Source organism: Gadus chalcogrammus, chromosome 4 (genome assembly GCF_026213295.1).
Source record: "Gadus chalcogrammus isolate NIFS_2021 chromosome 4, NIFS_Gcha_1.0, whole genome shotgun sequence".
In the NCBI taxonomy this organism is placed as follows: Eukaryota; Metazoa; Chordata; class Actinopteri; order Gadiformes; family Gadidae; genus Gadus; species Gadus chalcogrammus.
In genome coordinates, this window is record NC_079415.1 from 25,690,779 (window position 1) to 25,714,664 (window position 23,886).

The 23,886-nt window shown below is 44.3% G+C and overlaps 1 protein-coding gene across 2 annotated transcripts in view; it reads right to left on the minus strand.

Moving 5' to 3' along the window:
* Positions 1 to 23,555, minus strand: part of LOC130381763 (activin receptor type-2A-like) — an 82,269-nt gene extending 58,714 nt beyond the window's left edge. For both annotated transcript variants that reach the window (XM_056589520.1, XM_056589519.1), the window contains exons 1-4: positions 22,320 to 23,555; positions 5,069 to 5,276; positions 2,947 to 3,086; positions 1,920 to 2,074 (exon numbers count right to left, since the gene is read on the minus strand). In XM_056589520.1, coding sequence (XP_056445495.1) covers positions 1,920 to 2,074; positions 2,947 to 3,086; positions 5,069 to 5,276; positions 22,320 to 22,374 — 558 coding nt within the window. In that variant the 5' untranslated portion in view covers positions 22,375 to 23,555. The remainder of the gene's footprint in view (positions 1 to 1,919; positions 2,075 to 2,946; positions 3,087 to 5,068; positions 5,277 to 22,319) is intronic.
* Positions 23,556 to 23,886: the final 331 nt, after the last annotated feature.

The following is a 23,886-nucleotide window of genomic DNA, read 5'->3' on the forward strand; positions in this document are numbered from 1 at the left end:
ACGGGGGAGCGGGGGGGGATCGTGCTGAATCTTCCTGCAGCACGGAACAGGCAAACGGCCCTAGTGTGAGGGGCCCCCTATACCAGCTGAGGACCTCAGCATGTTGCTTGCTTGTCTTTGTTAAAAACAACCAACTGTCTTTTAAAACATGGGCCCTGTCCTTTGCAATAATCCCCATAATCATATTCAATATAACAAACCATAAACCATGACTAACAATGGCCGTCCAGCTAGAAGCACATGTCAGCACAGATGTGTGCTTAACTCGTTTGTACGTGCATTTTTAGAGCAATTCTGGCATTCAACAAAACCATTGCATTTAGAACTCTCTCTGAGGCACGCATCACATCGAGGAGTAGTCTAGCCTTAAACTAATCACGTACGGTAGGAAAAAGCAAACAAACAACGTTATTTGGCCGAATGGCTTTGACTGATGAATACGTTTTAAATTGTATTGGGTCTAATAGTGTTAATTAGAACAAATCTTTGGCCGTGCAGCTCTTTGCTGATGGACTGATACTTCAATGATACTATGTTGGAGATATTTGCATCAGGTTTATCTGAGCTATGTGTGCACACCTAGGTGTGTGTGTTAGGGCTGGGTTTTGGACACACACTCACCTGAAAGTTAATGCATTCAAACTACCAACTACCACAGCGCATAAAGCGAAGCTGTATGCCCAAAACCGCTGTGCATTAAAGCATACTCTTCAGAACAACGTCAATAATATTAAACATGCCATGATTAATATTTTTAGTTTGCAGTAGTAATATCAACAACAATAAGTCTTTTGGCATCGATGTCAGCGCAGGCTTTAGCAGACATAGCATTAGCTGCCTTTGTTTCCCTCTCCTCCACCACAACAGGTACTCTGATGCCACTTTTGACAATGCTAAATATGATATGTATGTCAAGTTATGTGTTAGGGTTTAGTTTGAGCGATTTCGGATGGAGGACTTGTTTTGGGCGTTGCTTATGCTCACATGAATGCACACACTCATACACCAAAAGGTGGAATCCCTCATGTGTACAAATCATATAGGACACTTTCCTACTAGAGCTGTCAAGCGATTACAATATTTAATCGTGATTAATCGCATTAATGTCATAGTTAACTCACGATTAATCGCAATTAATCACAAATTATTTTTCTATGCTAAATATCCCTTGATTTTTTTGTCCCATAATTCTTCTCATTTTAATTCTCTTATCAACATAGTGAAGTGCATCGGCTTGCCTTGTGCAAATGATTTTTTATTGATAACAACATTGGCATATACTGATCAAAACAGGACGATACAAAAAAAGAGCCTATAGTGCAATTAAACGACTGCTTTGAACAAATGTCATTTGAACATAGCAGTCAGGCTACTGCTTCTTTGTTTTGAGCCAAAGAAAAAAAAAAAAAATGTTTTTTTTGTTAAATATAATAATTGCGTTAATCGCGCGATAAAAAATGTAACGCCGTTAAAATTGGTTTGCGTTAACGCCGTTAATAACGCGTTTAACTGACAGCTCTATTTCCTACACTTTGAATCTGAAGCACACCTGTACAAGATCCAAGACGAAGATCTTGCATGAGACCCAATGTTGCGCAAAGGACATCCATTACACCCCTACGCTGAAGGGGCGCAGGGCTCCTACATCTACAGAGCTCTGAACCCACAGAAAGACGTGAGCATGTGTAAATGAATGGACCAGATGTTTGGTCACATCCCTCAAGTCACTGTAAAAACAAACCCACAAAAAGAACCATACCTAAATAACAAACGCGTGTTAGTAACTCTCCTCATATTGTACTTCGTATTCGCGGAAGTTTTTTTCACGTTAGTAAACGCGGCACTATATCTAGCGGGAGACACCGTGAGCAGGGGGTCCGCGGTCATGACACCCCCACCCCCCACCGGGCAGGACTTACGTGTGTGGGGACGAGGGCGGCGGGGTATGCCAGCTTGTGCTGCCGCCACATCCAGAAGCAGAAGAGGACCACAGCTGTCAGCCCCGGGATGGGCACCAGCGTGTACAGCAGGGTGCTAAAGAGATGGGGCTTCTGGGAGAAGGTGTTGGAGGTCGCTGCAGCAGGGTGGGGGGGAAGAGAGAGAGAGAGAGAGAGAGAGAGAGAGAGAGAGAGAGAGAGAGAGAGAGAGAGAGAGAGAGAGAGAGAGAGAGAGAGAACGTTTTATTATCTCAACATTATGCAAATGGTATAGTTCAAGGACTCCAAGCACCACAATTGAAAAACGGAAATTGGAATGAAAGCAGCAAAAAAAACAAAAAACACACAAAGACAAATCTAGAAAGGTAGAAGAGCTAAAGTTTTAACAACGACAAAGAGGGAGAAATAACATCCAGCGGGGACGACCGATAATTGCAGCGGCAGCGAAGTATGACCGCATCTCTAAACACAGCTCAGCACAAACTCATCTCTTGACACAACATAATCCGTCAAACTAGTGTAATGGCGCCGGGTGAACTATATTTAACCCCAATCTGGTGCTGGAGGAACTGATAGAGGGAGCGGTGCATGGGTGTGTGGTGGGCGGGTTGCAGGGAGGGCCGGGAGGAAAGCCGAGGCCTGGTAGACTCCGCGAGACCTTCCCTTTACGGAGGGCTTGCCTGGTTTGCTTTTACCGGTTTCTATCTTTAACTATCCGTCTGTCCGTCACTCCGTTCGACGGTCAGTATGCACGTAGAAAAATATACACCTTCCACGAAATACAATGAAAAAACGATTTATAAACGGACAGAAATATTAAACAAATGTAAAATAAATCTGCGATTACTTAACATTCTTAACATACGTGTGTGCGTGCATGTGTGTTTGTACGTGTCTGTACATGTGTGTGTGTGTGTGTGTGTGTGTGTGTGTGTGTGTGTGTGTGTGTGTGTGTGTGTGTGTGTGTGTGTGTGTGTGTGTGTGTGTGTGTGTGTGTTTCTGGACCTACTGTAGGCGGTGAACTGGCGGTGGGACTCGCTCTGGGGCTGCAGGTTGTCGGGGGTGTACAGGAACCGCTCGTTGCACATGTTGCCCTCGCAGCAGCAGAAGAAGACGTCGGGGGTCTCCTTCCTCTCCACACACTGGCTGCTACGGGCCGCACCGGGACAAGGAGCAAGTGTTAGGCTTTTTGGGTACATTAAGCGTGAAAGTGCATCAACACACACGCCCAAGCACAATCTTATGGGCTTTTATGTCCCAGGAGGCTGTGTGTGTGTGTGTGTGTGTGTGTGTGTGTGTGTGTGTGTGTGTGTGTGTGTGTGTGTGCTCCCAACAGCTGTCTATAAGGCTAGGAGCAACGTCTCCGCTACATGACCAACCCCCTCTACAAACAAATTAACTTCACACAGGACTACTATGTGAGCGAACGGCCGTTGAAGTCAGCATCTGCATTCACCTTGACAGAAAATGCGGGTTACTATTACGTTGCTACACTATAATATATGCTAATCTTTAATAAATCCTAATTAATGTAAAAGGTCTATGAAATCAAACAGTGGCATTGGCCGGTCTCTGTGGAGAGGGAGAGCTCTGGAGAGACGAAACAAGAAAGAGAAAGGAGCGATTGACTGATTACAAATGTTAAATACATGTGAATGATGCGTTTCTGCAAATCACAACTGTGGCATAATTCAATTTAGCAGAACAGCGATAATGCACTACTGGATACCGACAGAGGTGCGAGGGCATGTGTGCGTAACCCCTGCCTGTTTTGATCTGTGTTCTTTTTGTGTTCACTAATGTCCGTAAAGCACACAAAGTCCACAATAAGTGCTTTGCAACTAATAGTGAGTGAAAGAACCTCTCGGATTACCCCACTTCAAAGCCATTGTTTCCTTGTTTCCGCTTTCAGTTCACACCACTGGACTCGCGCCGCAGACGCAGATCGTTCCATTCATTCCCCCGCTTCACATCACTTAATTACTGAGAGGGAATATGGAGGGATATTGGAGGGAGCATTTCCCACAAAAATCTGGTAGTTGTAAATCTTTTGTTCGATCCGATATATAATGTAACAATTATTATTGTTTTCTTGTACCCATGGATAATAGCTTATGTTAGGCCTTTTACAATCCCACATGGCAATTAGAATGTGCTGTAGGCAAGATCTGAAGCATGATGGAGGATCATGGGCTTTTATTTGAGTGTAATTTGTTAAATAGGGCATAGTCATCTCTCAGATATTTGTGCGTGAAATGTAAGAATATATGTTAATGTTATTGCATGTCAATTAACTGAATGTGCTGTATGAGACCATTTTGCTTTGAGACTTAGTTTCGGGAATCCATCTTGCCTGTCAATCACATATAGATAAGATTAGTGTGTGAATGGCACATTTTGGCATGGAAACATTGGGGAGGGAGGGCTACTTTATTTTCAAAACCTTCCTTTTTCTCGGCTCTCTTTCTGACTCTCAAATCTTGCCTACACTAGCCTCTATAACGAGTTTGATTTGATTATTATAATTCTCATGACTTTCTTCAATTTAAGTAGACTCAGAACGATGATTCGACTGCTCAAAGTTTAGGGTACAGCTCCACGCTATAGTTTGCCTCTTGCTGGCAGCATTTCCCCCTGCACTAAACTCTATCCAGCGCTGTCCCGTGCCTCCCTAGCCTTGTCCTTTCACGACACCGGCAGATATTGGTCAACGGTCCAAACACCTGCCTGATTTCGCTCTGGGATGAGTCGGCCATTCAGGCCAAGTTCACAGCTGCACTGGTAATTACAATAGCTACATAAGCATCTAGCTGGGGTTGATGGGGAAACTTAATTACAGCCAATCTCGGAAGCAATGCGGGCCAAAAATTAAATACCTCAAAGATCGATATAGGAAGGTAAAGTAAATACACTATGAATAATATAAGGAAACTAATAAACCAGGGTCCAGTGGGGATCGCTCATTAACTGCTATGTGTAAACAGGCTGGGAACACTGAAGATGTGAATGTAAGAAAAAAAAAAAAAAAACTGCAAAATCAGAAGGCGAAAAAAAAGAAAAAAAGGACGCATTTTAATCCTTCACGGGCGCCGACACAACTAGCGTTTTCGTCCACTCCATTTGGTCACTACCTGTCGTAGCAGTTGACATCGTCCAGCCAGCAGCCCTTCTTCACCACCGTCACCACGCCCGACGTGTTCTTCCAGGTGGCGAAGCAGTGCAGCCGCTTGTCCTGGTCGCCGTAGCAGGGCTCCACGCCGCTGCGGTTGGTGCGCTCCTTCTCCCAGCCGGTGTTGTAGTAGGCGCACTGCTGAGTCTCCGAGCGGCCCAGGATGGCGCCTGGCGAGGGGGGGAGGGGGAGGACGGAACAGAGGAGGATTTTGGGAGGTAGGTTTTACAAATGTTCAGTATCATCCTTTTAATATCTCATGGATTTTACGCTTTTCAATGTTGTGATTCATTGCATATTCATATATTCAATTTCAATCATGTTTGCATGACGTTTTATTTCATTTTTTATTTCATTCTCCCACATGCAATCATCAATCAATCAATCATCTTCAGACATGGTTGTAGCAGTAATTGTAGCAGTTTCAGCTGACTTTATAGTTGCAACTATTTCACACCCTTGGCAAAGATATGATATTTCCCTTCAACCCTGAACAGCAGACGATTATCCTCGTTAAGATCCCCATTATCATCTGCAATATGCACATCACGTGTACGTTCTACGTGCAAGGTTAAGTGAGCACCAGTGCCCAAACAGTCTTAACAAAGATTGCAATGATTGTGAACAGCGCACAATGATGTCATGCGGCCATACTGTTATCGGGTGTAAGAGATGGATCGGGATGGTGGCTATAGATCACCAAATATGAATATAATCCCACAAGTTTCTGCATAGAATCACAGCCCGACAAACAACCTCCCCCTCCCTCTGACACACACACACTTTAGGTGTACTATTGTGGGTAAGAGAGTAACTGTGTGCCTTTGCAGGTGTGCAAATAGAGACCAGCCACTGCAAGCAGAGCTGCCAAAGACACAAATCAATCACTGGCCCCCAGCAAGTGCAGGCTGCAGCCCGCACTCTGCTGCTGCACTTCTGTATGCCCAGGGATGGACCTCAGCTTTAGAAAGAGCCTTGCATAAACAGGACCACAGATGTTTCAAGGAGAGGTGACAAATATCAGACCGGCTTTCAGATTTCAACATAAAGGCGAGTTGTGTTATCGATTGAGAGTTAAGCCAGACACATTCCACTACTTACTTATTAAATCAGATGCTTTTATCCACAGTTTACACAAAATTAAATTCAAGGGAATTAACATAGGTCATTAAAGGAGAATTCTGGTATGTTGGACATTGAGCCCCCTTTTTCTGGGTTGTTGAAGTAGAGCAAATTTAGACTATTGGTCCTGTCTCGGGTATTTGGCTCATTTATGATTGCCCCTTCCTGCTTCAGAATGGCTGGCTACACGCATTCACAAACCTGTCCTTAAAACCACCCTAAACTTTAATTTTCAGAAATGTGCAACTCACCGAGTGGTTAGTGGTGTTCGTTGATGTTCCAAATCAAGTACCGTAGCGAAATAAAGTGTGTGTCATGTTTTATTTGGCATTTTGTAAATCCCATTGATTTCTGTTGGAAGACTCGCTGCTTGTTGACCGGAAACGGAAAGGGGGGCTGTACCTTTAAACGTACCTTTAAACGTATATGGAAGAACGACGAGACACAAGCCAAAGTGGTACATAACAAAAGAAAAATAGGTGTCACTCTGGATTAAACGAGAAGAACATAACATTAAAAAAATGAGCCCTCCTACATTTAGTTTTGAGATTCAATTATATTCTTTATATTTGAAATGACCAATCGGCATAGACAAGGCCTGAAAACACAAACAGATAAACGATTAGTCTATTCGCAAGCATTCAGTGATCTCCATATGAATCACGAGTGAATTCTTATCAGATAGTGATTAATACTCTATCGACACAATTTTGCCACACGAACATCAAGTCACGATTACTAGCACTGGACATGATTCACCGTGATCCACCGGCTAAAGACTGGAAACAATGCGCTGCCTTTCCCAGCGCAGATGGAGCCGTGCAACAAGGGCCGAGCTGTAGCTCCTAATGAAGTGGCTTTTTCCAGGGCTCGGAACGCACGGAGAGAGTAAACAGCTCGTTTGTCACAGCGCTGTGATCATTGTGTTTCCGCCAGAAGCACAGATTGGCGTGTGACAGCTTGTTTTAAGGATTGAATTATCATCTCCAATATCCGAAACCAGAGATCAAAAGGGTTGGTGGCAAAGTGTAATTTTCTTTGGCCGCCCCGTTTACATTTTTTGTGCGGGAATATCCACAAATATCGCGGAGAAACTCTTTTAAACTGATGATATTTGAACAGCACAGCACAAACAGGTCAAGCCTTAAGTGATGCAGTAATTTCCAGCCAAATGTGGTTTACACAAAACAGAACAACGCAACAGCCATTTATTTCAACAAAGTGCCCTCATAAGAAGGCAGCAGAAGCATGAGAGGAGCACATTTTTCGAAGAACAAAGAGGGCAAACCCCTTTTGTTGTGGCCCACTTAGAGTGGCGTTAGCAGCCGTCAGTGCCAAGAGTACACTGACCAAGACGAGCTGATGAAATCCTCTGTTTTGATTAGTAATGCAACTTCGTACTAGGAAACCTCTAAACCACATCATCAAGCTGTGAGCTGTCAAATATGCCTCGCCTCGTCTGTACTCCATCTAAAAGTAACTTTGAGAATGCTCTTATACCTGCCAACTGGTCAAATATATCCTCCGTAGCCCCGGGGGGGCAGGTGTTTATTTTGGACCCTGTCTGTAGTACCACAGCAACAAGATCTTTGTACAGTGTCAACTTTTTGAGTTAAACATAAATCATACATTATATTTGAAGTCACGACACGTATTGGCCATAAATGGGAGTATACTAGATTATTTCCAGTTTTGGAATATCATCCATATATCAGTTGTTCATATTCATTGATGAACATGCAATCTATTCTGCATCTATTCCACCTCCAACTTCCTCTTTGTAAACTTTTGAATTCAAGTATAAGGCATCATTAACGGTAATGGATGTTATCACTAAATATCAATAAAACAAACTACATTATATTTCGTTCCACAAAAAATACAAGTAAGGTCGAAAATACCTGTCCCTCTATCAATGGCCATGTCATTGAAAGAGTAAAATCAACTAGGTTTTTGGGTGTAGAACTCGATGAATTTATCAATTTTAAAAGACACATTCATCAATTATTAAATAAACGTTCCAAATATGTTGGACTTTTTTTCCAAATAAGACATTTCCTCCCACTTTCAACGCTCCTTACACTGTATAAGTCTCTGTTTGAACCCCACATCACCTACTGCAATATCATCTGGTGCAATACATATCCTAGTCATCTTTTAAAGTTAGTCCCTTCAGAAAAAGATTATACGTGCAATATCCTGGTCAAAATTCAATGCTCCAACTGCCTCACTGTTCCACTCATATGGTCTCCTCAAGCTTCCTGAAATCAACACCTATCACAATGCATGCACAATGTACCAGGTGGTAAATAATATGAACACCCGCCTATGTGAGCTTGTACCTATCTCTCGTCCACTGCACACACACTATACCAGGAAAAACCATTTGATAACAAAGTAAGAAAACTGAAGAGCACTAGCCTGAGTATTGTTTCCAGGGGACGACAGATATGGAATAAGCTTGAAGGCTTCATAAAAATGTCCCAGTCCTTCTTGGCTTTATAAAAAAATCTATAACAGAAGCTGTTATCCACCTACATATGACGGTGGTGGAATGTATTGTTACAACCTAGTGTTGTCAGTGTGTCTGCGAGATGTATGTGTCGTGTTCTCTGTGGAAGTTTGTGCCTGGGATGAAGCTATGGATGTGAGTTTGTGTGTGTGTGTGTGTGTGTGTGTGTGTGTGTGTGTGTGTGTGTGTGTGTGTGTGTGTGTGTGTGTGTGTGTGTGTGTGTGTGTGTGTGTGTGTGTGTGTGTGTGTGTGTGTGTGTGTGTGTTGGTGTGGGGGGGGGTCACGGGTCCCCGCTACAAGCATTTCTTGCTTCTTAGGGATCGCCTTTTCATGCTGCCATCTATGTTGTTGTTAATGCGTGTTGGATGTATGTATTATGTTTGTGCTCTTGAATTGTCCGGCACCTTAGCATGAAGAAACTAAACTAAAATGTGCTTCAAGGGCAAACCCAGCTAATATGTTCCATGTGCATTTTTATCAACAATTTGCCTAATTTGATAACGGCATATCCCGATTCCAAACATCTCACCTCGAAACACACAAACACATGTGGACATATCTATTTAGAAGTGCAACCCAGTGTCTGCCTTGCGGGCTATCGTGGGGCCAATTACCTTTCAAGAAGCACCTTTAGCCCGCTTGCCAGTTAGCAGTCTGCTGGGAAGCCATTGCTAAAGGCATTGCCCGGAGACGGTAGCATGGATGGCGTGTGCCCAGGCTAACGTTAAGCTCATGGATAGCATGAAAACAACGTTTATCTTGGCGAATAATCTATATTTCCCAAAAGGATGGAAACATTACTGGTAAATGACCAATAGACTGCGACCGTTTTCTTTAACTGGAAATATAATTCCTTAACTTGACGTGTGCCGGGTTGAGCAATGTTCTCTTGGAGTCTGTGCCGCTTACTTTTACCTATTGGCCTTTCGGCTAAGTGGGATCGGTCATGGACCAAAAAAGACCCACCAGATTATCCCCTGGTCCATTCACACTCGTATTTCTGGCAACATTAGTTGTGAAAACGAGGAGATAGACACAGAACAGGATAGACAGCGTTATGGAATTAATATGCACCACGAGTAGATAGATAACAAGAGGGCAGGTACAATGAAATAGACGTCATGCAGGAATCAAGGTCAATAAGAATAATATAGTATTCAAAATAGACTACATCACAGAGCACATGTGTGTCCTGTGTGGGAACAGACAAAAATATATTTGTATTTTATTTTTTTGGAAAAATACAGCCATGCTATATTCGCCCTCCGTATGCTTTGCCTCGTTAGAGCAGTTTGGGCTTCAAAAGCAATCACAATCAGAACTTTGCACGGGAGAATGCAAGCTGAAAACCAAAAATTTGAAAACGATGCTCTCTGAAATCATATCGATGTCGGTAGGGAGTTGATGCAATTACTTTTCCGTGAAGAATTGAAGAAGGTTAGAGTAGGTAGGTAGTAGTAGTTAGGTAGGTAGATTAGGTTGAGGAGTGTGAGCCAATTATTTATATGTCAAAGCAATAAACAACATTTGTCACGTTGTTGTTATTTAGAAAATATTAGCCACCAACTCAAATTCTGTTGCATCATCAGTTCAGCTTTGACACCAGAAATACGTGTGGGTAACGCTTACGTTGAAAGTGCAGACACCTCATTTTGATTCTAAACCCCTAACATGCGGCTTTCTTTTCTCTGTGACGAAAGCAAATTGAGCTGGAGATGGATAAGCCTACTGATAAAGAGAGCGATGACGTGCAGGTTTCATAGACTGATTCATGCAGCTAGAGCTGGCTACAATATGCCCTGAAATGTATTGCTCATTCAAAAATGTTCCATCTTTAACTCAACTTTGTACATATACTCTACATTTTCAGCCTTAAAACACGTTGAAGTAAATACTGTGGGTTCACTGTGGTATACTGTACCCACAATATAGTACAATATATTCCCCAGAATCCCTCAGTGAAGTATATACACTACAGAATTGGATAGTCATGAACACTTCAGTGATACTTGGGATGTTGTAGCCTGAATCCCTCTCATACCTACCATACCTCAGCTCATCACCCTTAAATTAACATACGCCCTGATGCAACAAGCCTGTAATGAACTGTAAGAAATGTATGATTTTTTTTTCCTTACTGTGCATATACCCCTAAACTCAAACCACAGAATCCAAATCCCTGTGAATCCTCGCTGGTATGCGCCGCAACAAATGGCTGTTTCTCTCCACCTCAATTAGAGCTGGCGTGAGCAGTTGCTGGCAGTGCTGCGGACATTATAAGTTGTTTGGTCTCTGCTTGTACCGACCCCTGAAAAGTATACACAGGCCGCATACCGGGGCCTGAGAGCTCTCACGGCTACAGCACTGCGGTCCGTCGGGCACACACCATTGCATTCTCCAGCGAGGAGGGGAAGGGGGAATTTAAATACCGACATAAATTCAATCCACTGGTTTGTTGTCCTACACCCCCCTCCTTGCCCCCCCTCCCCATCCATCCCCTCAGGCCTGAAGTGCTGGGGATGGATTAAGGCGAGTTAGATGGAAGGCCTTGTTTATTACACTACGGTATTAAGCTGCAGGGCAAGGGGGGAAACCAGTGGATTGAATTGACGTCAAAAGTACTACTGTGTGGAGATTTTCTAGCCCAGTGAAATCAGCAAAGTGATGGACAGGAGTTTTCTTCCTCCTCCTTTACAGCTTTGCTCCAATGACCATTTATATAGGCAACATTGAATCACAAAGCTCAACAGCACAAAACTTCTGCAATACAGACCATACCTAAAAGGATTTAAGCATGGGCTGTATTGTAGAAGTTGTGTGCTGATGATCTTCGGACCGGTGGCAGACTTTTTCTGACTTTTTAAATTGCCATAAAAAGTACAGTAAAGTCTTTACAGGTGCAAACCTTAATAGACTTGTTGATAGGCAACCGGTGAGTGTGGGGATAGTTGTGAGAGAAGGGGGGAGAGGGGGCTTGGAGGACAATCGAGATAATGTGAAACGAGAGCATGATGGATACACAGCAAATGGATTTTAATCAAGAGATCAAAGCAAAGGGGTATGCTCCCTCTCTAAGCAGCCAGGCAGTCTAGACTGCAACTGTCCCATGCACATAATGCAACATCTGCAGAAGGCATTAATTGCAGTAAAAGGCCTCTTCTGGTCAGCTCTGTGGAGTCCTACTCTAAGAAATCTGGCTCTCAAGCAGTCAGTCAGGACACCCATGGGGGAATGGGAAGGCTCAAATTTTCTATGAATAGACATTCATACAATTCTGTTCATTCAGAGACAAGACGATATCAAATGTTGCCTCTCCCCTAAAATTAGGCATTTCAGAAACAGGGATCCCTTTATTTTTGGGAAAATATCTCTTCCTTTTGTATTACGCTTGTAATAAGGCTCCAGGGCAAATGTGGAAGGCTTACAATATTCCTGTCCAATTACGATTTGCATCCCTTTGAAAGTTGACCAGTCAATTACTTGTTTTGACCAATAAAAATTGTCTTTCTTTCTAAGAACTATTCAGTATATTGATATGTTATGTAACCACTTCCAGCATAGAGAAATATTTTTGCAACTTCTTTCTTACAGGACTCAAACATCTCAATAAAACCAGGAATTTTGACATGGTAATTTTAGTTTATTGTTCATGTTCATTTGCTATTAGTTAAACAAGTATATTTACTTCTGCTTCATAAGACACTAACTGGCTGTTCTCGCTACATGAAGACGAGCTAGAGCAATTTCCAAAATAAGCGGCATAAACTGCATAACTGAAGGGTTACATAAAACCTAGACAGCGCTGTCCACTCTAGCTGGACCCCTGGGCTGAAGCAGTGAGGGAAGCTGTGGACGGTGCACCTTTCATGGGCATGGATTTCACAAAGAGTCGTTCTAAATTCAAAGTTCTGGCATAGGCAGCCCATAATAATAGGTTGAAAACAACACCCTCGTTGCAAGTTGCTGTCAAAGCTTCCTCTCCATACTTGTTATTTACATAGTTTTTTCTATCCGATCTATCAGTGCCTCTCTAAAGAAATACACAAAAATGAACCAGCTACATGACTAGACTCAGGACATTGGGGTAACATTAAAAGGCAAAGAAGGAAGTCATGATTACAATCCTGGTAACACAGAGCCTCCCATGAAAATACTGAGTTGTATTACCATCAGCGTCACATCAACGCCAAAAAAACGCATGTATAAAGAATGGCATCATCATTTATGTGTGAGAAAAGATTTGAGTGGAGACGTAACTTTACATAACATTGAAAATGTAGGCGTATGATTTTTATTTGGATAGATCCATCAGGTGCACATCTCCGGTGAAGCACCTCCCAATGGTTACTGTGGCACATTTTTCAAGCCAAATTATAAAGTTGACAAGAGAGCAAATTGGACATGACGCTGACGGCTACCGTGGAGCTGAGTGTGTCGTAAGAAATGAGAAGGGCTGTGATGCCCCCCTGTTCACCCCGACCAGTGTGACCCCGATCCTTCATAGAAACACCCTTTGGCGTCGAGCAAAATGCTGAGCAACTATTCCCCAACACATGTTGTCAACTCATCAGCCTCAGGCCAACCTGACCACCATTAGCTGCCTTTGGAAAACAAGGCCAGTGACATTTACATTTACATTATGGGCATTTAGCAGACGCTTTTATCCAGAGCGACTTACAATAAGAACATCTGTTAGAAAAAGGAGAAACAATGTATCACTGTTTGTACAGTAAGGATGTTCGTAGAACTAAGTGCCAAGCATCAATAACCGCTAGGTTAACCCACTCCCTGTATACAACAAAGCTAGCTAGGATAAGATGCCAGATGAAAGTGGAGGAATCTCTATCTGCTTTGAGGGTTGCATCCACACTTTTTGAAGGGGTATCACTGTGCCTGCCGTCTCGGTCATGAGAAGGAGCCATCAGCATTGACATGTTGGGTATTTCCAACGGCACCGCTGGGCTACATCTGGAATTAACATATGCACCTTTGCTTTTGAAGCCTGATGCATAATGCAGAGGAAACACATTGGAAGTTAAGAACCGGGACAGCGCAGAGAGCCATCCACTCCTTGGGGACTTCTGCAAATCACTGGCCCATCGCTGGCAGGCGGACTTAGCGGATATTCATTTCTTCCGTCTTGGCCCTTAAAAATAATCGATGATCCACAATTGAGCTACTTCGAAAGAAATAGGTGAAGTGGTTGATTTGGTGTGTGTAAAAGCATCTTGACCTTGAAATGGGACTTTATAGGCGCTCAAGGTGTGTTGAATAGACCATTGTAACACCATCAGTAGCTGTTTGAAAAGTGCTTCAAGTACAAGAGGACAAATCCGGATTTAATTGATGCAGAATTTTTGAAACAAGGATGAATTAAAAAGCATATAATAGTGTATCTTTGAACTGAAGCTACAGTGCCTCAAATATATATATTTAGGGGTTATTAGCCAGTTACACTTCTGAGGTATGTTAATATCACTGTAGGTTTGGTTAATTCTACGTTTGTTAAAGGTCCCATGGCATGCTCATTTATGGATGCTTTAATATAGATATTAGTAGGCCCCAAACACAGTATTTGAAGACGTTCCCAAAATAGAGCCGTGGTGCAGAATTACAGCCACTACGAGCCTGTTGCACATTGAGCTTTCCCCAAATGCTCCGTTTCGGTGTCTGTAGCTTTAATGCAAATGAGGAGGAGAGAGGCGGGTCAAGGAGGAGGGTGGGGGTGTGGCCCTGGGCAGCTTGCAGCCACGGTACCATTCCCTTTGTTTACAGTGGATGTATCGCAATGGCGAGTCGCACACAGCCATTAGCTGTGTTCTGTAAATATTCTATAACACACGGGAGTCCTGGAGCTCTATATCTAAATAATATCATATTATACATAGATATCTATATCATATAATATATATTATACAACGGGGGGCCTAAATCCAGCGATCTGATTGGTTCCCAACTCTTGTATAATGAGCGTATACATAACTGCTATGACGCCTGATCATTTTGTGAAAGTTTGCATATCACTCCGCGCCTGGAAGTAGAAACAGTTACAAAGTAAAACATATGTTGGATGATGGAGAGCGTGTAAATGTTGTTACTCCGGGAGTGAGCAAGGCGATGGAGAGACTAACGAAAGCTTAGGCACACGGCGAGTTAACTGCTCCATAGGATAAATTGCCAGCGAACCGCTCTATCGGAGCCTTCTCTCGGAGGGACGCTAAAGTGTGTTGCATAGCGACCGTCGATGCATAGCAGCAGCCAGGAGGGACTACTTTTTTGTATTCTTTAAGAAAACGGCTATTTTGACTTTCTTGGTTTCTTTTTAAATGTAGTGTGTCTAGGGCTGAACGATTTATCGTTTTCTGATCGAAATCACGATTTCAGACAACGCGATCTCGGGATCGCCAAAGATACGGTTTTTTCGGTTTTACTGTGCGTTCACGTGTCAACGTAGAGACGCGAATCGGGCGAATTAATATAATATAATTGTATACATAATATCATGGCTAAAAGCTGTGTGAGCCTCTGGATGGCCGTAGGGCTGGGAGCTCTCTTTGAGGGGTTTGTTTACCGGCGTTTGTTTACCGGCGTTGCAATGGTTAACAGCGTTAACATGCGTTCAACAGCGTGGCCACTGAGTCACATGTGTAACGTAACAGCCAGTCAGCGTTCAACCGTCAAACTCAGTGCAGTTCAGTCCGGGGTGAACTGCAGCATGGAGGAGAAAGTGAATGTTGCCGTTTGCGACTCCCGGAGATCTATATACTAGTATCGTAATATAATATTTGTATATATAATATCACGGCCAAAAGCTCTGTGCACCGCCGGACGGCCGTAGCGCGGGGAGCTCTCATAGGGATTGGGCTTCTCGGGGTTTGTTTACCGGCGTTGCTATGTTTCCGGTCTTGTGTGTTCCAACGGTTTATTAGGTAGGCCTATCTAATAAATCTCTGTCTATTCAATACTTCATTCACTGCCTCTTCCGTGGTCATTACAATATTATGAATAGACTTCGTTGGGTTCTCCGACGTCTCTCCCTTTGTTGTTATACTCTAATGCACGAATTAACTAAAAGAGCCATCTTTGACTGTCTTAAAAAAACAACTAAAAAGTAGTATAACTTTTCTAAGTTAAGACAGTCAAAGATGGCTCTTTTAGTTCATTTGTAACAACTGCAATTGGTCAAGGACTTTAGTTTACATGCTTGTTTCTTAATAAATACATTTAAAATCAATTCTTACATTAGAGTAATGGCATGTAATGTTTTAATGGTATGATGTCATGTTTGTAAATATTACTGTACATTATGAATATTGCACCGAAGCTTGATTTGAAGAAAATCGTGAAGAAAATCGAAATCGCAATATCTGCCAGAAAAATCGCAATGCAATCTTTTCCTGAAATCGTTCAGCCCTAAGTGTGTCTATGACTTTCCTTTTCGCCATAATAGTAACCGTTGTATAAAAGCAATAGATCACTTCAGTCAGTGGCATGTGCTCATTATACCACTGTGAAGGGGGTCGCCGGCCCTCCGCTGCGCGTCGGGGCCGGACAACGCCCCTTAACAGGTATAATGAGCACATACCACAGCCTGGCGTGATCTATTGCTTAATTATCCCGGCCAAAAGCTTTGTGAGCCACCAGACGATATTATGAATCTCAAACGTCTCTGGTTCTTCCACGTCCACATCAATCTCAAGTAGACTGAACCACGACATGGGAGGAGAAAGGGATTGTTGCCCGCGATGTTGACCGCGGTTGTCCCCCGCCGGAGCCTCGCTGCCGAGGGACCACCGCCTCGGCAGCGGTCAGCGCTTAGGCACCACCGCCTACTGCATCGCCGAGGCGGTGGTCCCTCGGCAGCGGGAAGCGGGGCTCAAGCGGGAGACATTCGGGGCCAACCATCCCTTTCTCCTCCAGGTCGTGGTTTATGTACTTCAGGGAGTCAAAGCCAAAGTTCCTTTCCCCCAATTCATTCTCAACCATGACTGAGATAACCCCCACTACGAGTCTCGTTGTGGAAATGCCAGCTACGAGAGTCCGACGTGTTATGCGCCATAACACCAACAACAGAACAGTTATCCAAATAACAAAGAAGCGTACACTTGCGTTACAGTCCTGGAGCTCTATATCTAAATCATATCATATAATACATAGAGATATCTATATCACATAATACATATGATCACGGCCAAAAGCTGTGTGCGCCTCCAGACGATATTATGAATCACAAACGATTTCGTCGGGTTCTCCAACGTCTCTGGTTCTTCAACTTCCACATCAATCTGAAGTAGACTGAACCGCACGCTGCCTGCTGCCGGCTGCCCGCTGCCCACTGCCAGCTGCTCGGTGCTGGTGCTTCGCGGCGGTGGTGCCTCGCGGAAACCGGCGTCAGAAAGCACGTCGCAGTTCATGTACCTCAGGGAGTCAAAGCCAAAGTTCTTTTCCCCAATAATTCCTTCTCACCCATGGCTGAGACCCCAACTACAGTCTCGTTGTGGAAATTCAAGAGACGTCAAAGAACCAACGTGTTATGTGCCATAACGCCAACAGCAAACACTTGCGTTACAGTGTATGTAATCACACACACACGTGGCACTCGCACGGTCGTGCCTCATTGGCAGGCCAAATTCTCTGGGCGGGCAAGGTAGAGAAAGGGGAGGAGCTTAGATCCTTTATGACGACATAAGGGACCACATTCCAAATCAGTGCGCTTGAGCCTCCATTTTTTCCAAAGGCGAGCAGAACACCTAGTGCTCGTTTTACACCGTACGCAAGTTTTAGCCACTGGGGGACCATAGGCAGGCTAGGGGAACTCATATTTATGTAAGAAAACCTCATAAAGTGAGATTTTCATGCCATGGCACCTTTAATATTCATTACATTGCACTAGTGTACCATTTTACTAGATTTTGCATTACATCATCACTCATCGTCTAGAATGGTTTAATTTTCAGTTGGGCAGGCAGCAGCATGCGGGTGACTTTGAGCCTGTTCTTGTTCTAAAGGTGCGGCCACACCAGACGCGTATCTCGCGTACCTCGCGTATAAAATCGCCATTTTTTCCATAGGGAACCATTGGTTTACGCGCGTATGAGACGCGTACACGCGTTACATGCGTATAAGCAACATTTTACTAGCGTTAGGGGCGTATGAGGCGCGCACATATACGCGCGTACATATACGCGCGTAGATATACGCGCGTACGCGAGGAGTTCAAAAAATTGAACTTTTTACGCTCATACGCGCCGCAATAGCCAATCAGCGTTGAGCTTGACCCGACGTCACTGGCAGAGAGTAGTGAGCTTGGACAGAAGCATACGGCCGACATCTTTCTTTATTCTGTGTGGAAATAGTAACATAGTTACGCCATTAAATGCTTTTATGGAAACATTTCTAGCGAGAAATGTGCATTTTACTTTCATAATGTTCGCTCGGTGAATGTGAAGGATGTTTGGTTTGATAGTTATGACAAGAGTGAACGCTCCGTTCACTTGCATGGGCAGAGTCTCTGATTGCTAAGCAACCTCAACGTCTTGGCGGACTATTTCTCTGCTGATCAACACTACGAATGCTGGAAACACACCAGACACACCATGTGAAGTTATTTAACCCGATTATTGTTATTTATATCCGAGATTATTTAATCTAACCCGATCCAAGCTCTATCATCTTCTACCCAAACACGGCAGCGTTTGGGTTTCCTTCCTCGGACTCCTAAATCCAGCGCACTGAGCGCAGCCACAGGCTGGGGGGGGGGGAGTTTTGGGCGGTCTCATCTACGCGCGTATGCGTACGCGTGTATCTGACCATTTTTTACACAAAATGGTCAAGCAACATTTTAGCTGCGTTATGCGCGTACATGGTACGCGAGGTACGCGCTTGGTGTTTTCGCACTTTAACACTTAGCCTTATACTCTCACAAGTGTGCTCTGTTCAGAAAGCGTTGTATATAAACTTTATTGAGTCTACTGTCAAAACAAGTTGAATTGTTGCGAGCTTTTGAACAAGCCAAGTCTTACTTTACACTCAAATAAACTTCAACTACATAAAATGCCATTCATTTTACAGTTGTATCAGAAGAATATGACTTAAAGAAATTGTATGGACAGAAGTAGCTGCTCCATCTCCATTTTAGTGACCCAGAGAGGAGGGTTTAGTAAACTAGGCCTACTAGGACTGAACTAGGCCTCATGCTACACCAAGCTATGATATACTTCCTGTTCTTTAAAAATTAAGTAGGCTGATGAAAATTGTACTGTATTGGGACAATTAAGTGCTACATTGATGCAAGGGTAAATATTTCTATTTTGATTTGCAAATTGGCTCATTCATATATAGAAAGAATTCTTAACATCTTCTTGTGTTTGAAGAGCTACAATTAATGTCGACCTGAGGCCAGTTCTCAAACCAGCGTTTTAGCAGCTCTCCTACATAAAACACATAAAGCAAAGTGATGATTACACTCATCAGCCCTTACCAGCCTCAAAATAATGACAGTTAATGAACCAGTTGAGTGCTTTGTTTGATAATAGCTACATATAATTGAGTAGCACATTACTTGACGAAGCTATTCCACAGCAAAGTGTTAACCGGGACCAACCAATTGACCATTAGCCGTAACAGTGTTTGCATTGAGGCGGTAAGGCCGGAGATTAACAGATTTTACTTTACAGAAAGTTTAAAGTTTTTTTTGTGACAAATACGTCCACAAACAGCAGCTTTGTGCCCTGGATCAAGGCGTGTGCCTCATTCACTGCTACTGTGACTGCTCAATTGTCAAACCAAGAATTACCACCAAATTAAGTTGTAAAGGCAACAAAGTCCCATCAAACAAGAAGAGATATGGATAATGGTCATGGTTATGGTCAACTCCCATTAGCTGACAGTAGAAGAAGAAGGCGTCTATTTCGGCTAGCTCGCAGTAACACAGTGTGTGTGGTGTGTATTGGGGGCAAAGAACACGCAACTTCCAATGCATGAGGCAAAGTCCCAGCTGAGAAGACGCACAGCAGATGCATGTAGGCTTTAGAGATTTATGGAACTATGATGTTTCCACCAGAATACAATGTCTTTCCATGTCGTGGTTATCCTTGCTTTACATTTGGTTAACTGTGCGTTCCATCGTTAATGGCGATGAGGAACAGTGTGAAACCTGGGATCCAACTAAGGCCACCTCTGATGTACAAAGCACCCGTACTTTAATCCCTTTACATCACCTTTGATTTGGAAGATGCACTTAAACAAACCTTCAGAGGGCTAATTAATGATTTCCATAATGGATACAAGGCCTTTCTGTAAGATCCGCTGGTCATATGAGAACCCCCTATCAACAATGCATTCTGATTCATATGGCAGAACCTGGGCCCTGTACCACGAAGCTCGCTTAGAGGGTTAGCGAGGTATGTTGAGCTCCAAGCCTGGGTTAGTTGTACCACGAAAGTCGATCTCTTTTAGCGTCGCTGTATCACCATGGTGACTTATGCTCGCAACCAAACCTGGTCGGGAGCAGTTTTTCGGCTTAGTCTAGCCGGAGATCGGCTACTTAAATCGGCGTGCGCAGCTTCCTAGCCCCTCCTCTGACAATGGCGTCACCATTTCTGGGTGTTCCCGTGGACCTCTGCGCACTTCTCGTACAGGCGTCTCTCCGGAGACAGAGGGTTTTACGGGACAGAACCGATCCCCTGGCATTGTCTGACGATATTCAGATTTCAGACTTTATTGTCATTGTGCAAACAACGAAATTGGGGTTCTTCATGAGAGATACAGATTCTCATAAGAGGGTGTTCGTTATTTGATCGTCCTTTTGGACCTTATGTAGACAATGCTTACGCCTCGGCCCACTGCACCGTCAGTCAACGGACGTGGGAAGGCGTGGCTGACGGATGGGGGAGTAGTCTTTGCAGATGCATCCGTCAGCCAATCAAATCGGTTCGCCGGGTTCTTCCCGCTTCTTCCTGCTTGTTGCGAGGCAAGATGACCCGCTTTCCAGTATCGTCAGAGCCCGAGTCGCGTCACAGTGCTTACATTTGCATACGCGATCTGATTGGATGACGGAACCGTCGCTGCCGAAAAAGTTGAAAATTTTTCAACTTTCTGACGGTGGCGAACGCTCCAACTGAACGGACGGATCCACAATGCATTGCGCGTCCGTCCCCATTCAAAGTCAATGGGCAACGGTCAACTGACGGAGGTAGTGGGCACGGGGCGTTACTGTTGCGCATTGTGTCTCCGTGACAGAGTGCTAGAGTGGAGGTAGCGCGTCAGTCTTGAATATCTGCGCGGGGGGTTCGACTCCCAAGTGACGCGAATTTATGTGAAGCTTAAAAAGTCCCAATTATCATGCATATGGAATGCTTATTCACTAAAGCTTATGGAATTATATTTTTGTGCTTATTTCGAACTTGAACCCATATTTTAAAGGCTGTGCTGGCACCACATCTATGGGGGTAAAATGCATGATGATAGACCGGCGAATTTGAACCCCGGTCGCTGGCGTTCGGGTCTTATACTAATCCACTACGCTACAGCCGCTACCTCTCGGCGGTTGAAAACATGCGAGACATTTCTTACATAGGGTGTATTTAAAGTGAATTCCCTAAATGATAGAATAAGGCAGGATGGACGTTGCTTATGCATTTTTAAATCATCATCATTCTATTTGGATTAATGGCGAACAATTCTGCATTTGGCATAGTTATTTTACAGACAATATGCAGAATATTTTCACTTATACGCATATAGACTGCTTGATCTATCGTAAAGGTGAGAAAAATTACGCAAAAAACGCCCCTTTCACGTGAACGCGCACTGAACCTAAAGCGGAAAACCTGGTTCAACTAATTGAATCTAAAGTGAGCTTCGTGGTACCATTTAACTCTGATTGCGAGTTGCGGCTCTGTCGAGCCAGATTTTCCCAAGAAAGCCTGGGTATGTTCAGTGAGCTTCGTGGTATAGGGCACTGCTCATTGACCACTAATATCAACAAGTATCAGCCAGCAAATACAGACTATCCTCCAAACAGGAGCAGCACTTTCAGATACACAGACTGAGCCACCTCCACGTGACGCCCCTCGCCGATGCTGCACAGGCGGGGCCGTCCGTTGACATCTTAACAACTGTCATCCAGACAGAGCACGAATCATAGACTCAAACAACTCCTTGTGCAAATACACTGGGAATTGAAGCGTTATCACTGCTGGCAAATGCCTCACGTTGGATGGTGCGTGATGCAAACAAATGTATACACTTCGTAAAGTACCTGGACGGACCCAGCCAGCCCCTCCCTCCCTCCCTCCCTCCCTCCCTCCCTCCCTCCCTCTCCCACACACACACACACACACACACACACACACACACACACACACACACACACACACACACACACACACACACACACACACACACACACACACACACACACACACACACACACACACACACACAGGCGATGTGGTACCCACTACAGATACAGGGCATGTGTCGTGATTATTCAGAGATACCAACTCGTAAACAGTGAAGTTGTACACACATATATCCCACTGCAAAGCAAGCTTAACCAATAACAAACCACACCAACCTGAGGAGCACGAGATGAGGAAAACGGCAAACGCCAGCTTGGCTGCTTCTCCCATCTTCTATTCGAGGTGTACCATCTAATAAAGAAACAGGAGCGGTGTGGCACAAGACCTATTGGATCATAAACCCGTCTGGCACAATAAGCATTGTGATTGTCTTGGCATTTTCTTGCCCAATCAGTGATGGAGGGTGGCCTTTTTCTCAAAGTATCCCGTCAGTAGTCCCGTAGTCCATATTCAATTATTCCAGTGGGAGTCTTTAACCGGATAACAAACAAGCCTGTACACTCTAGTAGCCTACAATGCATAATTACAATGCAATGTCAAACCCGCCGCCGGCCTCTGCCAGGGTCTGTACCGACCCACACTGTCCCGTAACGCCGTTGTTATACACCTGTGTACGGCCAGAGGCTCCGTTATGTGGACCAGAGAGCATCCAACCCGCCTGTCAATCAATCAAGTCAATAACTTATGGGTCAGCTCAAGATTTCGGACCGGAAGATCGACGTGGATATAAAGCAAGAAGACTTCAGCCCAGAAGGTAGAGCGGGTAGACTTGTAACCGGAAGGTTCAAGGTTGCTGGTTCGATCCCCTGCTCGTCCTAGCTGAGTCCCGAGGAGTCCCTGAGCAAGGCACCTCACCCTGACTGCTCCCGAAGAGCTGGCTGTCGCCCTGCGTGGTTGACTCCGCCGTCTGTGTGTTAAGTCTGAATGAATGGTTGTAAGTCGCTTTTGATAAAAGCGTTAGCAAAAAGCACCTAAATGTAAAAATAAATCCGCCCAACGCATGTTCTGTTCCGCGAGGACTCTGTATTCTTCCAGGGGGATTGAGCTCGCCCCACTCGCGCGGTTGTTTACGGTCGGAGTGGTGTGTGTATACCCACCACTACGAGCCACAGAGCAGGGAAACAGCTGAGCGCGCGGCGGAGGAGGGCGGCTTTCACGTGGTCACGGCGTCGACGGTCCGATGGCTCTAGCCAGGTGGACGGCTTTCACGTGGTCACGGCGTCGACGGTCCTACGGCTCGTGCTTTGGGGTTGGAATGTCCTGGAGCACGAGGAGCTGGATGCCCGCGAAGTTCGCGTCGCGAAAACAGCCGAGCGGTCGCCTGTATTTGTGTCGAGTTGTTGTGACTCGCTCCCCGCCATGCCTGGCGCAAAGCAGCTCGACTCTGACTCTGGAGTGGGAGCTGGGAGCAGGTCGGGATATTTCAAGATGGCGTTACTGGCAGAGGGATTGTTTTTAAAGGGCGCTTCGGGTTCGGGTTGCGGCGCGTTCCGCAAGTAAACACCAAGCAATTGAGCAGGATACAGGGAGACGTTATGGTTATTATGTTATGATCATGTAATCTTAACATATGTGCTAGTGCATTTAACATTGGTCACCAATAATCATAAGTTGATAGGCCTACTATGTTACTATAGTAGTTCTACTCAGCAATAATAGTTGTAATAGTAAAATGCAAATGATCTATTTGGTATTAAGTGCATATGATATTGTTTTATTATATGTATCTGCATTTGATTACCTAGCCTAATCACTCATATAATATGTGATGAGACTTTACAT